This window comes from Drosophila montana, unplaced genomic scaffold (genome assembly GCF_035044405.1).
Source record: "Drosophila montana isolate Dmon_TW-CO22-7 unplaced genomic scaffold, ASM3504440v1 contig_3029_1, whole genome shotgun sequence".
Lineage (NCBI taxonomy): Eukaryota > Metazoa > Arthropoda > Insecta > Diptera > Drosophilidae > Drosophila > Drosophila montana.
Genome location: NW_026997904.1, coordinates 611,595 through 628,999, shown reverse-complemented (window position 1 = coordinate 628,999; position 17,405 = coordinate 611,595). Strand labels below are relative to the sequence as shown.

The 17,405-nt window shown below is 38.9% G+C and overlaps 1 protein-coding gene across 8 annotated transcripts in view; it reads left to right on the top strand.

Moving 5' to 3' along the window:
- Fhos (Formin homology 2 domain containing) overlaps positions 1-17,405 on the top strand; it is a 71,272-nt gene that overhangs the window by 39,875 nt on the left and 13,992 nt on the right. For 3 of the 8 annotated variants that reach the window (XR_010436651.1, XM_064685303.1, XM_064685304.1), the window contains exon 1: positions 13,372-13,575. The exons of the other annotated variants lie outside the window; for them this stretch is intronic. Coding sequence is in view for 2 of the 3 variants with exons in the window: in XM_064685303.1 (XP_064541373.1) it covers positions 13,387-13,575 (189 nt within the window). In the remaining variant the exon portion in view is untranslated. Of the gene's footprint in view, positions 1-13,371; positions 13,576-17,405 lie in introns of those variants that run through there. 8 annotated transcript variants of the gene reach the window in all.

Genomic DNA, 17,405 nt, shown 5'->3' with positions numbered 1-17,405 from the left:
TCGCTCTCTTTTCTGAACCTGCCCTCGGCCACAATTCGGATTTGTTTACAGAATGATTTTTCATATTACCAAACTTTAAATCTTTAACGAAGAATACTTTTATATAAACTCAGAATAGTTGCGTCGATATTTTAAAGTTTTTCTTTTAAAATATGAAAGATTCTTGATATGTATATACTATTCTGAAAGCAACATGTCAAATTTGGTGACTTTGACTCTTGAAACCAAGAAGATTTGTTCAAACAACTGGATTTCCATATCGATTTTAATCGATTGTTTCGAAACGGGGCAAGCTATCGACTATCGAAAACAACTCCAACTTACTTTTTAACCCATTTTCGAAGGAAAGAAAGGAAGGAAGGAAGAAATTTGAACCAGCGACCTCCCGCCTGCTAGCGACCCACCTGTTACGTTTGCAAAGTACACTTTTATGGCTGCGTTGTTATTGATGTTTTTTCTATATTTTTTGACCCACCTATTTCCCCCACCTGCAGACAAACTCTTGTATAGATATATATACATAAAGTTTATACATTTTCTTTGAGAGCTAGTATTATATTTGACTTTAAATTAGCCTTCCACACAAAAGAAATCAATCACCAGTCAATAGGATATGGCTCTTAACCCCGTTACCTTTCTAAATATTAATGAATGTTGGATTTCTAGTATTTATGGTTGATTATGTTTCATCAAGTCAACATTTGAAACTTCTTAACGCCCGTCTCGAAGGCATTTTATGGGCTTTTGAACATGCTTTCTTAGCACAGCTCAGCTTTGGCTAATGAAGTGATAACATTTGCCGGCTCTCTCGGCTTATCAGTGAGTTTTCAACAAATTTTCTGTGATTTTTATCGCCTGTAAAATCGCATCATCAACGGTTTTCAATAGTTGTAATAAAAGCTGATTATAAATACACTATGCTACGCGTTGTGCCTGATGCTGAGACCATAAAACGCAGAGCAGTTTGATTGTGCGGCCCATAAAAAGTTTACGACAAGAAAACGGACCGTAAAACCAATTAGGTAAAACGTAGCCTGATATCGATAAGTTTCCTCCATATATATATAAGATGCGGTACATTGTTCGAGGGGCTACCCTTACTCATCTGCTGCTTGGCCAATCAAGGCAGCTATTTCAAAACGATTTGCGGTTTTCCTTAACAATAAAAATTATTACCGCCTGCAGTTACACTGCGTATCGAGTTTTGATTGTTATGAGAGCATCGGGGAATATAATGGAGAATTACGCTTATTGATCAGCTTTGCGAAACTGTTGCGACCTTGAGGCTGCTGAGTAAAAAAGAAAAAAAGAGCTTCGTAAAAGAAAAGAAATGTAAAAAGCTTGTGCTATATTTGAAATTTTACGAGCGTGCAATATTGAAATATTTTGAGCTTGAATCAGATCCGACGCAGACACTTGCCTGAGAAATGGGTGAGGGGTTAAGAGGGGCAATAATATGACACTAAATCCAACTTAAACTTGCATCTGTTAAATGTTTTCTCGAGGTAAAGATCTGTAGAAAAGTTTTAGGTACGTCCATAGCAGAAGCAGGCTGAAGGTAGCTGTGATATCTTATGGGTAAACATATTGTTTACCTGTTTACCAATCAAGTTGAGGCTGAAAAAAAACCTAGCTAAAAACGCGGGTATATCGCTAATTTGACCCTGATATGAGGTAACAGCTGATTAGAGAGCTAGTTGAGGTCTGAACTCGAACAGATTGGAATTTATAGTAGGGGCATCTATGAGAATATTAAGAATCGCAGCTGTCGAGCCAGCAACTATTTTTCTGGCAGCTCAACTTTAAATTCAACGGGAATAACAACAATTAATTAATTAGAACAAACCTGTTTGGGAGGCTGCAGGTGGCAAGTTAAGCTCCCAACTTAATGACATTTGACTGTTGGCTAAAGAGATTTGTTTAGATCATGAAAAAAGGGATCTTATAGGGCAAAATCGGTGGCTACCAAGCTATTGAGATTAGTTTGAATATTATTAATAAAATACCAAAATATAGTATAAATAAAATAGTTTATTGCATATAAGAAAATATCATTTATTAGCAGCACTTTGTTCTGCAGCTCGATCCTTTTTATTTTTAGCCGCACGCCGCATTTTCAGCTTATTATCTCTTATCGTATTATCCAAGTTGATTTGGGGTTCTTTTAGCGAATGGTTGTTGCCGATATGCTTGAGCAGATTATATTTGCTGGTAAAGTCCTTTGGGCAGTGCCCACACTTGAAGGAACGCTCGCGTGTGTGTACAATTTGGTGGGGCTTGAGAGCAGATGCTTGGGTGAAACCCTTATTGCATTTGGGGCACTTAAAGGGGCGCTCGCCTGTATGAGATCGATGGTGGATTTTCAAGTTGGCATTTGCCCTGAATGCCTTGCCGCATATCTTACATGCGTATGGCTTTTTTCTGTTTGCCTTATGGCTTTCAGCTGTGCTCTGACTCTCGGGCACGCTCTCTGTCTGGCTGTCCAGCTCGGAGCTCTCTTCTAGTTCTTGTTTGATCGAATCCTTGACCAGTTCCCAATCTTCTGCCTCCAGCATGTCGATAAAGTCTTCCATATCGTTCTCATTTAAGCACGTGTTCAGTAGCTTCTTATGACTCTCTTCAGACTTTCGCCTTAACCTAAAGGCTACTTGCACATCGGCAATGCACGACTTGCATATCTTTTTGGTCAGCTTATCCGTCGGGCTCACTTGATACGTGACGCAAGCATTTAACATCTCCGCCAGGCAGGGCTCGCCTTCTGGCAGCTGCCCCTCTTCGAATACATCCACCACGTCCGCTGAGCTCAAGCAAACGCGACAAACTTTGTCCATGTCTCACTTTGTGCTCTCCGCTCCAAAGACTGCTGCAAGGGTTCGAGTCAACCACCAATTTATGCTCTGCCTTGCTCAAAACGAGTATTTTCGAGGCAGCTTTCGACTGACCTGCGCCCATGTGTTAAGGCACCCCTACTTATAAGGCGATCCGGTTTAGGTAGAAGGGTCGCAGATTCTGTACCTAACCAATAAAATGTTCTGCAACAAATGTTCAAGAAATATGCGAGATGTTGTAGGCGACAATTTCGATAAATAGCAATAAACGGTATACTCTCTTAATTATACCTTTAGCCCCTTGAAAATTCATTAAAAAGGATATATTGTTTTTGTGCAAATGTTTGTCACATTGAGAAGGAAGTATTCAAAAGCTTAAGTATATAACTACGTAGTTATAAGTTTGCAATACAAGAATTTGATTTCACGAGCTGTGCAATTTCCTCGTATATTTTGTTCAATATCTGGATTAAGACTGAAGAATTTAAAGCTAAACGTTGTACGTGACTTCTTGCAAAGGGACAGCATTTTGCTGGCATCTATTGGTCATTTTTTCTTTATAAATATTTTGTTTACATTATTTGAGCTCAACTGCAGAAGGCATTCTGTTCTTATGATTTTTGCTGCTGTTAGCATAATTTGAATTCGACTGCAGAAGGCATGTTATTTTTATGGGTTCTCCTAGTGCCCGCGCAGTACGTGTTTGTTCCGATGATCGATAGCTGGCTCCGTTTCCAAGCAATCTATTAACATTGATATAAAAATCCTGATTTCACCAAATTTGACATGCAGCTTATGGAATGGTATATTTGAGAAGATACAGGGTATCCCGTAGTTGGGCACTACCAAAGACAATATAAATACTAAGAGGATTAACGCGCGCTCTCTCAGCAGAGAGAGCGAAAAAACTTCAAATAGTCCATTTGACCTACTATTTGGACTTACTATTGGGACCCGTTAGGACTTACTGGGCTCTGTTGCTAGCCAAACACTAAAACACGTTTAAGCTATATTTCTGTAGGATTGTTTAATTGTCGAAACCTGATGTAGGCTTACAGACTTATAAACTTATAAACATATGCATCATACGCTTTCTTAAAGCTTGTTTAATCAGTTGCAAAACCCATCAATCTTTCCATAGTACACTTATAACTTCGATGTTGTACTTTATTTAGATGCCACAAGTTTTTGGTAAAAACCAATTCAGAAATCGATTTTCGATAAAAATTGCATTTGAAATCAATCAACCTGCGGTTGACCTTGCCAATGTTAGCTGGGGCCATAATTTAATGGCCACAATCAAGAGGCAGCTGTCAGGGTGCCAACAAGCCACGTATCTTGCACCCCATACAAATTGCAACACATTTTGCGGCACGTTCAAGAAATACCCAAACCGCGCGGCGATTTATCAAAATGCTTGGCAACATTTTAAGCGGTTGCATGAAATCTGCATAAAATTAACGCCGCGTCACATTAGGCGCCTGACCATTGACCACGGGCCATTGACTGGAAGCTGCTGGTCTGGTCGGGGTCTGGCTGGGGTCTGGCCGGGGTCTGGTCGGGGTCTGGCTTTAAATATTTATCATAAAATTCAATAAATATATATATGTATTGTCTGTGTGTGTGCATTATGAGTCGTCTGCGTTTGATTTATGCTTGAAAATGCAATGTTTGATAAGAGAAAGAGAAGATGCAATCGACATGGAAAGACCAACATTCAACATTCATCATTCAACATTGAACATTGAACAACCGGCAATCAACAATAAACATGTGCAATTTATCATGGCCTAAAGTGAAAACACGCTCAAAGAAGAAGCAGCAGCAGCAGACGCATTGTTTATTAGACCATAACCATATATAAAATAGATGCTGGCTCCTCTGTAGCCCCCCCCCCCCCCCCCCTCGGACATTATAAAGAAATTCCATTTTTTATTATTCAAATCGTGCGCTCTGCAGCTGCTGCAAGAAAAAATGCTTAAGCAGATCCCCAAACTATGACAAATCCAAATATTTGCCTAGCTTTTATTATATTTATATAAAATTCTTCCTATTTTTTTTTTGTGTTTCGCCCGAAACATTTGTGCAAACAGGCGTCAACGTTGCGTATGATTAACGCGCTTAGATTTCGTCATATATTAAAGATATCTAGGAAAAAAAAAATAAAAATAAAAATACAAGTGAACTATTTGTTGCTGAGCGCTAAAAATAACAGGAAAATTTTTTGTCAAACTAAACGAGAGTTCCCAATTCACAAATGAAAAATGTCACACATTCAAATGTTTGCGGGGCGGCGGGTTAAAATGAAATGTGGGTCATTTACCCGGCAAGTTGTCAAACATTTTTTAAAGACTGCCAAAAAAAAAAAATTAAAGAAAAAAAACTATTTTTGCCTTTATTATTACATTGATTTTCTTTCCTTATGCTTGTCATACCCTGAACCCATTGAAAATGGGTTAAGTGGGTATATTGTTTTTGTGGATAATTATGTAACAGACAAATGAAAACATCTGCGACTCCAGCAATTATATATGTTCTTAGTCAGACGATGAGCTGAGTCGATCTAGCCTTGTCCCTTTGTCGTATATACTCTTCTATATTATATACAGAATGTGTTCTCATTGTTTTTTTATCCACAACTCGAAATTTTGAAGAGCAAGAAACACCAAACTTGTAAAGCCTAAAAGCTTTCAGTGGTATACACAGACTAGGAACTTTAACTTTTGGAAATCCTTTTCCCGATTCCCAGAATTGAAAAAAACCCTTATTTATAAAGACAAAGCCTTTCTATATAGTATTGTTTATAATAGATGCATATACATATATTATATTGTATATTTATTGTATAAAAGATCTTGTATGTCATACTTAAGCCCTGAAAATTTCATAAAGATCGCACTTTAAGCACCGAAGTTAACCAAGAATTGCCCATATATAGTGTGAGGGAAGAAGAAGCACAGAAAGCTCGATAATTTGCTGTTGTCGCTGGGTTCAGGGTATCTCCTAGTCGGGCATCCTCTAATAGAGCACTCCCCTTTTTGTTGTAGTTGTTGTCATTTCGATTGCACAAGCATCGCGTCGTGGCCAAGTTTTTTGGCCCACTGCAATCAAAATATTAGTCACGCACTAACACACACATACAGAGACACACACACACAACAAATTAGTGGAGCAAATGAATATTTACACATAAAATTGAATACATCTTATACTATGCAGTCTCTGTGTGTGTGTGTGTGTGCCTGTGTGCGTGAGATATTTGGTAAGAATTCATGTCAACTGCATTAAAAATAACCACAAAATGCCCAAGCAGATGAGTTGAGAGGCGATCTGTGAACCGGGCAAAGTTACGAGCCGAAAAGATATAAATTTACAAAATGTAGAAATAGATAAAATATGAAAAAAAAAAGGGAACTGCGAGATCTATCAAAATGACAAAATATTTAACAGGTACACGGGGCTCGATGCTATTAAAATTGCTATTAAATAGCCAGAATATATTTAGGAAATATTAAGAAATGCTTAAAAATCTGTTTAGGCTGGTTTTTATGCACTTCCTGAGGATATTCAAATTTTGACACGCATCTGTCAGACCATAAAGTTTATATAATATATGTGTACATATTCTTATATAGAATAGGGGCATGTCTGTCTACAGCCTTTGTTTAAATATTCTTTATTATTTTCTTTATATCACATTAAACTAGCAAACGCATTTAAACATTTTCCAGTTCTACATCAACCTCCATAAGATCTCTTCGATATCTAAAAGAAAATATCTTTGCCTCAATGAAAACATGTTGCTGCAACTTTTTCAGTTCAACTAATTGAGAGCATATGTAAATATTTATCTATTATAATTTATTTTTTCTAATGAACTATTTACGCTATCTTGAATTTATAGCTCAGAGCGCATTTTATTGTCTTCTAGCCCGATTTTGTTTTTCTTTTCTTTTATTGTCTTTCTGGTGGAACCATTCATGACACTTTCATCTTCTGGATGCGCACCTTCTAAGCTGCATAAATTATACAATTTAGCGTTCCACATGCCCCATAAACCTATTGTGATGCTTAAGTGCTACCGTTTTGTGCATATTGTGAATGCCCCGCCCCGCTCTAGCTCAACTGGGTAGAAGCATTAGCATATAGCGGGGCAAGTAGCGCTCTTCTCGAGTGTTGTCCGCCCGCTTGACCCCAATCCGGGGACGACTTCCCACACACTGAAAGAGCAGCAGCTAATGCAATTAACATTTTGACACTTACATTTGACACTTGGTTTGACAATGGCTGCTCGAGAGGATGTGTGGCTGCCACTTGTGGCAAGCCGAGGAAGTGACATTTGAGCACGTCCCCGCAAATGGTTCGCTTTTCGTTTCCGTTTGCCGGGCAATTTGTTGTGCCATTGTTATAATTAACTGTGAACGGCTCTCTCCCCCTCTCTCTGTCTCTCTCTGCCCCTACGGCTGGCATAATGAGTTGGCATTCTTGGCCAACGCATTGAACGCATACAAAATCAGTTGTCTGCACAGAATTCAATAAATCAAATGGCCAAGTCGAGCTGGGCACACGCACATTATGCGTCGGCATGCGGCGGCAGTCAAGGGGTTAGGGATCTATATAGAGAGAAGCTATAGCCAGAGCTCTGGCTCCGGCTCTGGCTCCGTCTCTGCCCGGTATCTGTATCTTTGGGTCTGTGTCAAAAGCGTTTAACCGATTGCCGTTGCTTTGGCTGCAACTGCGGCTGCGGCTGCAACTGCGGCTGCAACGTGACACAATTTTCTAGCTCTGCGCCGTGCGGGACAAACTCGTTTCGAGCCCTATTAGAGTAGGGGCCATCGTTAGCTCTTGTTGTTTCCATTTTATTGGCAGCTGAAATTATTTTTAAATGCAGCCGCTTAACAATTTTATGTGCTGCATTGGTTCAGTCACTCAGTCAAGAGGTCAAACAACTTTTGTGGCCAAAGCTGCGCTTTTCATCTGATTGTTCAAATATCCCCCCCTCACCCCCCTCTCTTCTAATTATTTGGTCATTTGTTTGTTTGTTGCTTTGCACCTTGGAAAAAAGTGCATATGGGGTTACATATGTACATATATATAACTCACCTCCGGCTCTGCCCCCTCCGGCTGCTGCTCGCCCCAAGCGTGACAAATTGTCTTGGAATGCGCCGCTTTTTAACCGAACTGGGCTTTCGTTCTGTTCTGTTTTTTCTTATATTTCTTTTTCTTATATGTACATATATTTGGTTCCACGTACATTTGTTTAAATATTTGCTGTGCACCGAAGCGCAACACGCAAAAGTCACAATGTCAAATTCCAAATGGGTTCTCTTTCCGCGCATTCTGCGAATTCGTTGAGCCTATTTTGTGTATTATGTCTTTATTAGAGGAACGATAAGTATCTAAAATCGGTTTTTTATGGCTATATCGAAACACAGTCTCGTCGCTCTGTTCATGTCCGTGTCCATTTGTGTACAACTGATTGCCGATAAGACAAGCCCTCTACAAGAGACTCTAATGAAATTCTACACAATCAATTGAACTTGAAGTTCAATTCTACAATACTCACGTGATGTGTAATGTGGAATTTCAAGTCTATGTCAGTTTAGTTTAAATAGCTAAAACTAGACAAGGTGTTCTTTAGTATATTAAAGTGACCCAAAATCTAAAAAATTGTCTAAACTTAGTTAAATCAAGCATTTGAATGATTGTTATAAAATATTTACTGAGATAGCTTATTTTCAAAATCAAACATTACACATTGTGTTCCTTAGACTGGCCCAAAATCTTTTATTGAGAATAATAATTAATTTAATAATAGCTTGTCTTGTCAGAACTTGATTTAAATAAGTAGTCTCAAGTAGTTGAAATTATTTATGTTATTTACTAGAGTGTCCCAAAATATTCTCTAAATTAAACACATATGTATCCATATATGAAATATATATAATGTTCAATCTTTTAATTCCTGGAACTTTGCTTAAATTGGAAACCCTAATCTAATTTCTGCTGTTGTTTTTTTGGCATTTCCTTATCCGAGCGTATGCCAAAATAATTTTTAAACAATTTTTAATAATTAAACAAATTCCAAACATGCTTTGGGTATCTGCTGATATTGCCATTTCCTGTTGCCATTTCCTATCTACAACATCGACAACAACAATCAAAAAAAAAGAGGCACAACAATGCGAATGCTCTGTTTTGTTTATCATTATCAAATCAACATCAATGTCTATATAAATATCGCTGAGGCGTGGGCCGTGGGCAAATGCACAGTAGCTGTCAATTAGTTGGCTTGTAAATTGCCAAGTTATTAGCCACAAAAAAAAATTTACATAATTGATGGCAAAAATCAGGCAGAAACGAAAAAGGCAAAAAGTTGCCCGATGAGGCGCTGTAGGATATAATGGGGCCTGCTGAAGAAGAAGAAGAGAGGCAGTTGCTCTTCCAGCAGCTGGAAGATTGCTACATGCAACGGGAACACAAGCGACACCGGAGCCGAGACCACAAGGCAGTAAAAGTGAAAGTTCATTTGGCCAAGTCAAGGCGAAAAGACAAAAAATATACACACACATACATACATATAGATGTATATATATATGTATATCATATAAAAGAGGCGACCAGAGAGCGCTGGCTGTTTCCTTGAGCCAGCGGGCGGGTTTCATTACCTGACAGTTGCCGTTGTTGTGGGTGCCGCTGCCTCTGCCGCTGTCGCTGCTGCTGCCGCTGCTGCTGCAGTTGCTGCTGCCAAATTGCGCGACTGCAACATTTGCATAAATTATTTACCATTTACCATTTAATATGGCCAGCATAGCTGGCGTCATCGTCGTCATCGTCGTCGGCGCCATTGTCGTAATTTGTAACTAAATATGCGACATTCGGTGTTGGCCGAGTTGACTTAACAACTTACAACAGCTAACAACAACAACTTGCAACAACAACAGCTCGCTGTACAACGTCCGTTTTTTACTATAATATTTATTTAATTTCATTAAATTTCTGCACGTTGCCAATAAGGAAGCCGCAGCCAAAAACGTTTGCCACTTAACTTTTGGCCGATAAAACCCTACGAATTGGCCAAAGCGAGTTCCGCTGCTGTCCATACACATACACGTGTGTGCGTGTCTATGTGTGTGTGTGTGAAAGTAAAACCCAAATGAAAAATACCAACTTTATTTTCAATTTCATTTGGCCAAAACGTAGCCGTAAGCCAAAAAGAGTGCTGAAACACAACTCGAGCTGCCGCCTTCTGACTTTCGCATGACGAGAACAAGTTGTTGCTGCTGTTGTTGTTGTTGTTGTTGTTGTTTCTGCTGCTGCTTTCCTGCAAACCACTTTTGGCACACCTGCCCTCAGCCAGAAGAAGCCTGGCAACAAGAAAACTGACTAGCCTCGGCATGCCGAAGCTTAAATACCCTGACGTATGCCCGATCTCTTATTCTCATAGAGCTCATCCGTGTGGTTGCCATGAGATTAATTCGACTCTAGACACGTGGGGCTTTTCAGTTGCGGTCCGGATTGGTCCAAATTGCATCCACCCGTGGGGTTGGCGGGCATGAGAATAACCACCACAGTATGTCACCGCTTGTCGTATGAGGCGACTAAAGGAGACAATAACCTAAATCCGAATCTGTCGGAAGAAAAATGGAGAAGCTACTCGAATCCCTCCAAGACTGCTGTCTGATGGCAGCATCTTAACCCGAAAGGGCAGTTAGTTGACCCTTTTGCCAGACTATGCTATGGTATATAATGTGTTTACACGAAACCCGGTGGTTCTAGTCCCCGAAAAGTTTCTAATCCCCGATGAACCCCCAAAGAACTTTACGCAGATATATTATGTGTTTATACGAACACCGTGATACTAGTTTTGGGTTCTAATCCCTAATTCCTAATTTTATCGAAGAACCATATAATATTGTACTGCGATACAGATAAGATTTTGTTCATATGTTAGTAGTACAGTGAAGCTCCCAAAAACCAAATTTTATTAAGATATCCTAAAGAACAAGAAAGCTATTTTACAAACAAGAGCTTAGTTCTCGACCGATCATGACAGCTGTATACAGTCTAGATTGCTTAGAAACGGGCAGACTAACAGAGGTGCGTGGCTATAACGACTCGCCTGTTGATACTGATCGAGAATATATAGAACATATATCCTTTAAGCTCTGCCTGAGCTTCTTCTAAGCGTTCCATATCTCCTGACAAATTGATAGTTGCCTCTGTTAGGGTATAAAAAGTCTAAATGCCGCTGCTGTCCTTCTGCCGCTTCCCTCTTTAGTCAACACTGAACTTGGCTTTTGTTGCGGGCTTTGTGCGCACTTCCTTTTCTTTTCTTCTCTTCTCTTCTTTTCTTCTTTTTGCTTGTTATTTTTATTTTTTTTTGAGAGCCCTCGACACTTAATGACGCGATTTTGTTTTTATTTGTATTTTTTCACTTTACTTTTTGAATCGCATTTCTCGAGAACTTCTCTCGCACTGCTCAACAGCTGTTTACGTTTACACAACTCTTTTTATTTCATTTTGCCGTTGTTGTTCTTCTCCTTCTTCTTGTTGTTGTCTTTGTTGTTGTTGTGCGGTACTTTATTAGCTTTTTTATGGCTTTCGCTTTAATTTTATTTCGCATTCTCTGCGCTGTTTGCTTCGCTTCGCAATGAATTATTGCAATTAAGCGCAGTTTTTTTTTTGTGGCTTTTTAAAAGCCGCCTTCGGCTTTTTTTTTTTGTTTTTTTATTTTTTAGTTGGCAATTGGCAGCTGCGTTTAGGCCCCAAAGTGGCGAGTTAGTAGCAAATATTTAATAATTACACGTTGTGTAGCACACAAATTACAAAGTGTTTTGCAGTTTGTTGCGCCGAAAGCGGCAATTAAAATTGTTTGGCCAACACGGCGGCCAGAAGTACGCAAGCAAATTGGCAATACGCAATAACACACGAGCGTATTCTGAATGGGCCGCGAAAAGAATTAGATTTATGTGTGTGTTAACTAAGATTTATTGTGTATACGGTAGTCTGGCTACTTAAAGCACTTAAATGTTAATTATGGCTAAGCTTTAATTAGCTACAATTGAAATTCTGACAATGACTTTTGCTCATTTATTTATGGCTAAAAATTGTTCATTCTTAAAAACACAAGAGAGCTTATAAAAGCTGCCATTGAGTAATACGTTGAAAGAGATGAAAATTATCTCAGAGCTTCTATTACATACACAATGACTAATAATAAATAAAAGAACAAGAGAGCGCACAAAGTAGCTTACAGCTTCGCAATTCATTTCAAAGCCTAGCTCACTTTTGTCTTTCTCTTAAGCCGAAAGCTCTTTCGCACTGTCACAAACTTCTTCACTCTTTGTTATCTTCCGGATTTCTATTCTTCTTGATGAACTGCACTTATTTGTGTGGCCTCCCATTTCTGTCTGTTCCCATTTCTCTTTGCACTTGCAAGTTGGTTAACCCTTGGCCAACCCGTTTTTTTTTTCGTTTGCCAACACAATTTTTGCCCCGCCACGAGTTCAATGTCAGTTAGACAAGTGCTCGAGACAACTGAGCTGAGGGCAGCTTGGAGCAGAGCTCATTAGAGTCACGTTATAAACAATTATGCGCACAAAGAAGCCAACGAGCTGGCCATAAACCACAGACCGAACACCAATACAAAGGCAACGGTCTTAACCACAACAACAACAAAAGAGACTAAAACAACTACAGCTAGTACATTTGCATAAACAACTTACGCACATTCCGACAGCCATTTAGCGGTACATGAAGAGCGCTCAAAGTTGAAGACTTGGTCTGCTTCTGCTTTTTTTTTCTTCTTCATGTTTTGGGTTTTGATTTGCTTTTGATTTTGATTTGAGGCAATGCGTTGCATGCTGATGTGCTGAGAGAGGCGGAGAGCGTCTCACTCGCTCTGGTGGGGTGTGGTGGAATGGGGGTGTGGGGAGAAAGGCGGCTCTGTTGGCCAGTTAACTGACATTGAATTGAAAGTTACACAACTATTAGCTGGCCAAATGGAGAGCGAGCTGAACCAGAAATCAAGGCAAATATTTACAGTGCGATCCGGTTCGCATAGCAATTATCCACATGCCAGCATATGTATGTACATATGTATTTATATGCATATATTTATGTCTCGATTATTTGTGTGAGAAGTGGGCGTGGCAGCGCCACAATTTGCAATGTTTAGCATAAGATTGCGCAACGTGCGTTGCGTGTATGTGTGTGTGTGAGTGTAAGAGAGAGACGATCATGTCTCTGCAATTATGCAACGCGTTTGAGTATATCATTTTGGGGGAAGTTTTGGTCCGCACACTCATAAAAATCAAAATTAAAATAAATTGCAAGCAGACAAATCAAAATCAAAACGAAAATGTGAAATGTGAAATGTTCATTGCAGCAAAAGCGGAAAATCAAATTAAAATGAAATAAAAAAAAAAAAACTGCAGTGAAAATGTGTGTAAAAGTGAATATTTAAAATCAAATCAACCTGTGTAAAACGAAAAGAAATTAATTAATAAATAGACACGAATACCTTAACGAAAAGTTTCGTGCTGCTGCTGGCAAAATGATTGTGAAAATGGAACCCGACGAACTAATCACCTTTCGTGTGCAGTATCTGCTGGATAGCGATCCGCTGTCGGCGACCACCGCCTTCCCCATACCGGTGCGTGCACCGACCTACGCCTTTGCCACCACCATGCCCCTGGCCACGCAGCTGGGCACCATACTGAGGCTGTTGAATGCACCGCAAAGCGTAAGGATGATATTCCCCTTTCTACCACATACATACATACATACATATACTCTATGCAAATCCATTAAACAATAAACCCAATTTTCCCATTAAATATACGTACTTACATTTATGCTTACTTACGCTGCAAATAAAGCAGCAGATGAAAGAAGAAAGAAGAAAACAAAAAAAAGCCTGCTTGACTTATCGGCCGGAATCTTATCTGAATCTTCCACGTTTCTCTTTTGTTTTGAGTTAGCTTAAACGGTATTTGACTTATTTTTTGTTCGCAAATATCAGTTGTTGTTTATTCGGTACTTTTTATATACATACACACATACATACATATATAGTTATCTTACCTATAGATATAACTTATCAAGATTTACAAATTTTTGCAGTTAATTTTTTTTTTTGTATTCTTGTCGCGCAGTCGAAGGTCTTATATTTATTTGAGAAGATCGCGATTATCGTTTTGTGCTTATACAAAGTTTTATTTTGACTACTGTATAAAATGTGCCAACAGTTGGTGCTAAAATACTATGAACATTATTAAATGAAATTAAAATATGTATATTGAAAATATAGCTCGAGTCTTAAGCAAGATTTAATTGTTAGCAGAGAGCAACTGTGCGCAGACTTCGCAGACTCAGTGTAGTTCGGCATATGAAAGCTCAAATGTTTAAAATTAAGATTTTATTTGCGGTTTTCGGTCTCACACGACATTTGAACGCAATTTACATAGCTCGTTTATACACATTTATCGATTGGATTCAGATACACACATTAACACATATGTATATATTTATATAGATATATATATCATGTAGCGTCAGCCAAAACTAATGTTTGCATAAAATACAAGTTCAAAGTCATAAATTTCGCGTGGAAATCAAAGATCAAAGAATTAAGACATATGGAAATAAACAATGGCCAAGCAAATTGAGCTAAATAATATATATGCATATATATATCATCTAAAGTCAAACGACTTTGGAGGTCAAGAGCAAGCCGTGGCGCGTTTGAGCTGGAAAAACCACAATGAGTTAGTTTTCAAAACAACAGCTGAAACATTTACAAATTGGTAATTGTTAAATATAAACATGAACTGACAAAACAAGCGGCAGACGAGCAAATATTGATCGTACAGCAAATAATAGAGGCAAATGCGATACTAGGAATGAATAAACTATTTGGAATGCTCTGGAATTCTTTCAAATATAGAGCAAATTCTATTTCGGAACTTGTTAATCTCGAATTTATCAAATCCGCACACATTTTCTTTTTACTTTTTGAATATCAAAAAAAAACTTCTTAAAATTTCCTTTTTTTTATAAACAAGCCAAGTCCATTGTAAATACCCATCCTAGACGTCAAGCTCGTTAACTTTGTCAAAATTGGAGTAGTGTTCTATAGAACTAACCATTTGTGTATATTACGAAGTTTGGATATATTCTGCATTTCAATTTGGAAAAATTATTTTCCTTTTTAAAAGTTATGCCAACAAATTTCGACTACAGACAACATTAGTAAATGCCCCTCCTAGACTAGAAAATGTCATTATTTTGTCGCCGAGCTGATTTTTATTTATTTTCGGTTTGACCCCAAGATAAATTCCACATAAATTGGAAACACAAATTGTTTAAATATTTTTGTGTATCAGATTTTTGTCTTTAGACATTCCAAGTCCTACCCCTACTAGTTTCCAAACTTCCATAACTCTGCTCTTTCATTATAGAGTGTTTAGTGACTGACGCTCAGTTGTTCTGGCTGCCAGTTATTATATTTTATTGTTGCTAATATTTAACAAATGATGCATTACAACGCCGGCCAGCTGAGCCTAAGCTGTGTGGCTCCAGGTTCAGGCGCTGTGAGTGAGGGCAAACGCAAGACAATGGCTTTGGCAGGTTTGGCTTGGAAGATGCAGCCATGATGCAGCCGGCTTTGGGCCTGCGGCTAACTTATTGCTATCGCACAATCTGTTGCAACTAATAGGAAGTTGGAAGTTGGGAGGGGGCAGAGCCGCAGCGCAAAAACAACTTACAGCACTTTTCATTGGCATTGTGAAAGCCTTGGTCAGCAATTATCTAAGTCAGCCATTGTTCCGTACCGCCGATCTCTCTGACTTTGACTAATTTGCAAAAAGCAAAAGCCAGCAACAGAGTCCAGCATAAGCTTGGATCGTGCGCTCCACACCATGTTGCATGCAACCAGGCAAGCGGCCCCCATTGCCTGTCATCTGTCATCTGGAGCTCGCTTGGTGTAAGGATACGTAAATCTTGACAAGCGGCAGCAATAAATTCTAATGAGCAAATCGCAAAAGGAAATGCAACGTTCTCGTTTGCCTACCTTTTTTATTTCGTTTGCCTGGCCTGTCTTGGCTCAGGATGTTGTCGTAGTCAGATTTATGTGGCAGGCGCGGCAGCTGTGAATGCCATTTGTCCAATTAGTCAGCCCAGCGAGCAGCAGCCGGAGTCCATATAGGGACGGTGCCCGGGACTTAGCTGGAGGGGGTGGTGGAGAGGGGGCGGGGAGTGAGGGTGACTCGCTTGCAACTTGTTAAATTTAGCGCATTACAATGGATTCATAAATTTTCGCCTCTAATGCTGATTTCTAATCTTCGATGATGTCATGAACAGCTCTCAATTCTATAAACTACACCTATAAATAATCATTTTTCGCTGCGGTCAATCGACGCAGCGCTTTTTTCTTGTTTTTATTTATTTTTTGTTTATTTTGTTTTGATTTTATTTGTTGCCAATTGCCGTTGTTGTTGTTGTTGTTGCTGTGGTTTTTTGCACGTCACCTCACACAGAGCAGCAACAGCAACAACAATGCCAATCGCTGTGTCCAGATAAGCGTATAAAGTGTGCGCCCAAAAATAGCTAGATAAATACAAAATAAATTCGAATCAAATGTTTTACACATAAATAAAGTCACAAACGAACATTTGTCTACGGCCCAGTAAGCGGGCACAAAGGAAAATCGCTTGGAAAATGTTCAAATTCAACATTTGCGTCATTTACATATGTCATTCACACGTTCAACAAATCGAAATATAATTCAATTACCGATTTTGTATTGCCTGCAGTTGTGAAATCCCTATACCATCATTTATATGGCCTAAATATTAAGTATACGCGCCTTTGGCTTACGCATCTCTTGCTGTTTGCCCAAATAATTTGCATAGTTTCTGTTGTCTCAACGTCTTGAACTCGGGAAACTTTTGAAGTAGCGCTGCTTTGTTGAGGAAGGTTTCCAATTTCAATTAGCATGCCTGGCTTTTTGCGGTCAGCCTGGGGTCAATTAACCCGCGGGCAGCGGCATTGATTGGAAAGCAAAAGTGTGAGCCATTCATCAAGCTCACAAGCCGGAGAATTTTGCATTAAAACATTCAAGTGCCTGCAATAAATTTGTTAAAAGCGAATTCCTCAACCAAAACGAACTCTACAATTCAATGGCCAGTCAATTTAATAGATTGTAAAACCAAATAGCTTAGCTTATTAACCACAACTTGATTAGTTTCCATTTTGATTAGCTGCCAATTGGTTTTTATTTTCAAACATATTTATTTTATGTATTTAATTTGATTTCTCAAATTGCTTTTAATTGGTTTTCACTCCCTTTTATTACACATTTTCTTCGTATTTTATTATCAGTCGAAAATAAATATTATTTATTTGCCCGACCATATCAAATATATTTTGAGCACACACATTTTCAGCCCAACCAGATTATTATGCTCGTTGCCTTAACTGTGTCAATAGCCGCCTTTTTATGTGTTTGGCACTCGCTCGCATGTCCAGCAAAATATAAAAAATGAACCGCAGCAACCAAAACCATATGCGAAA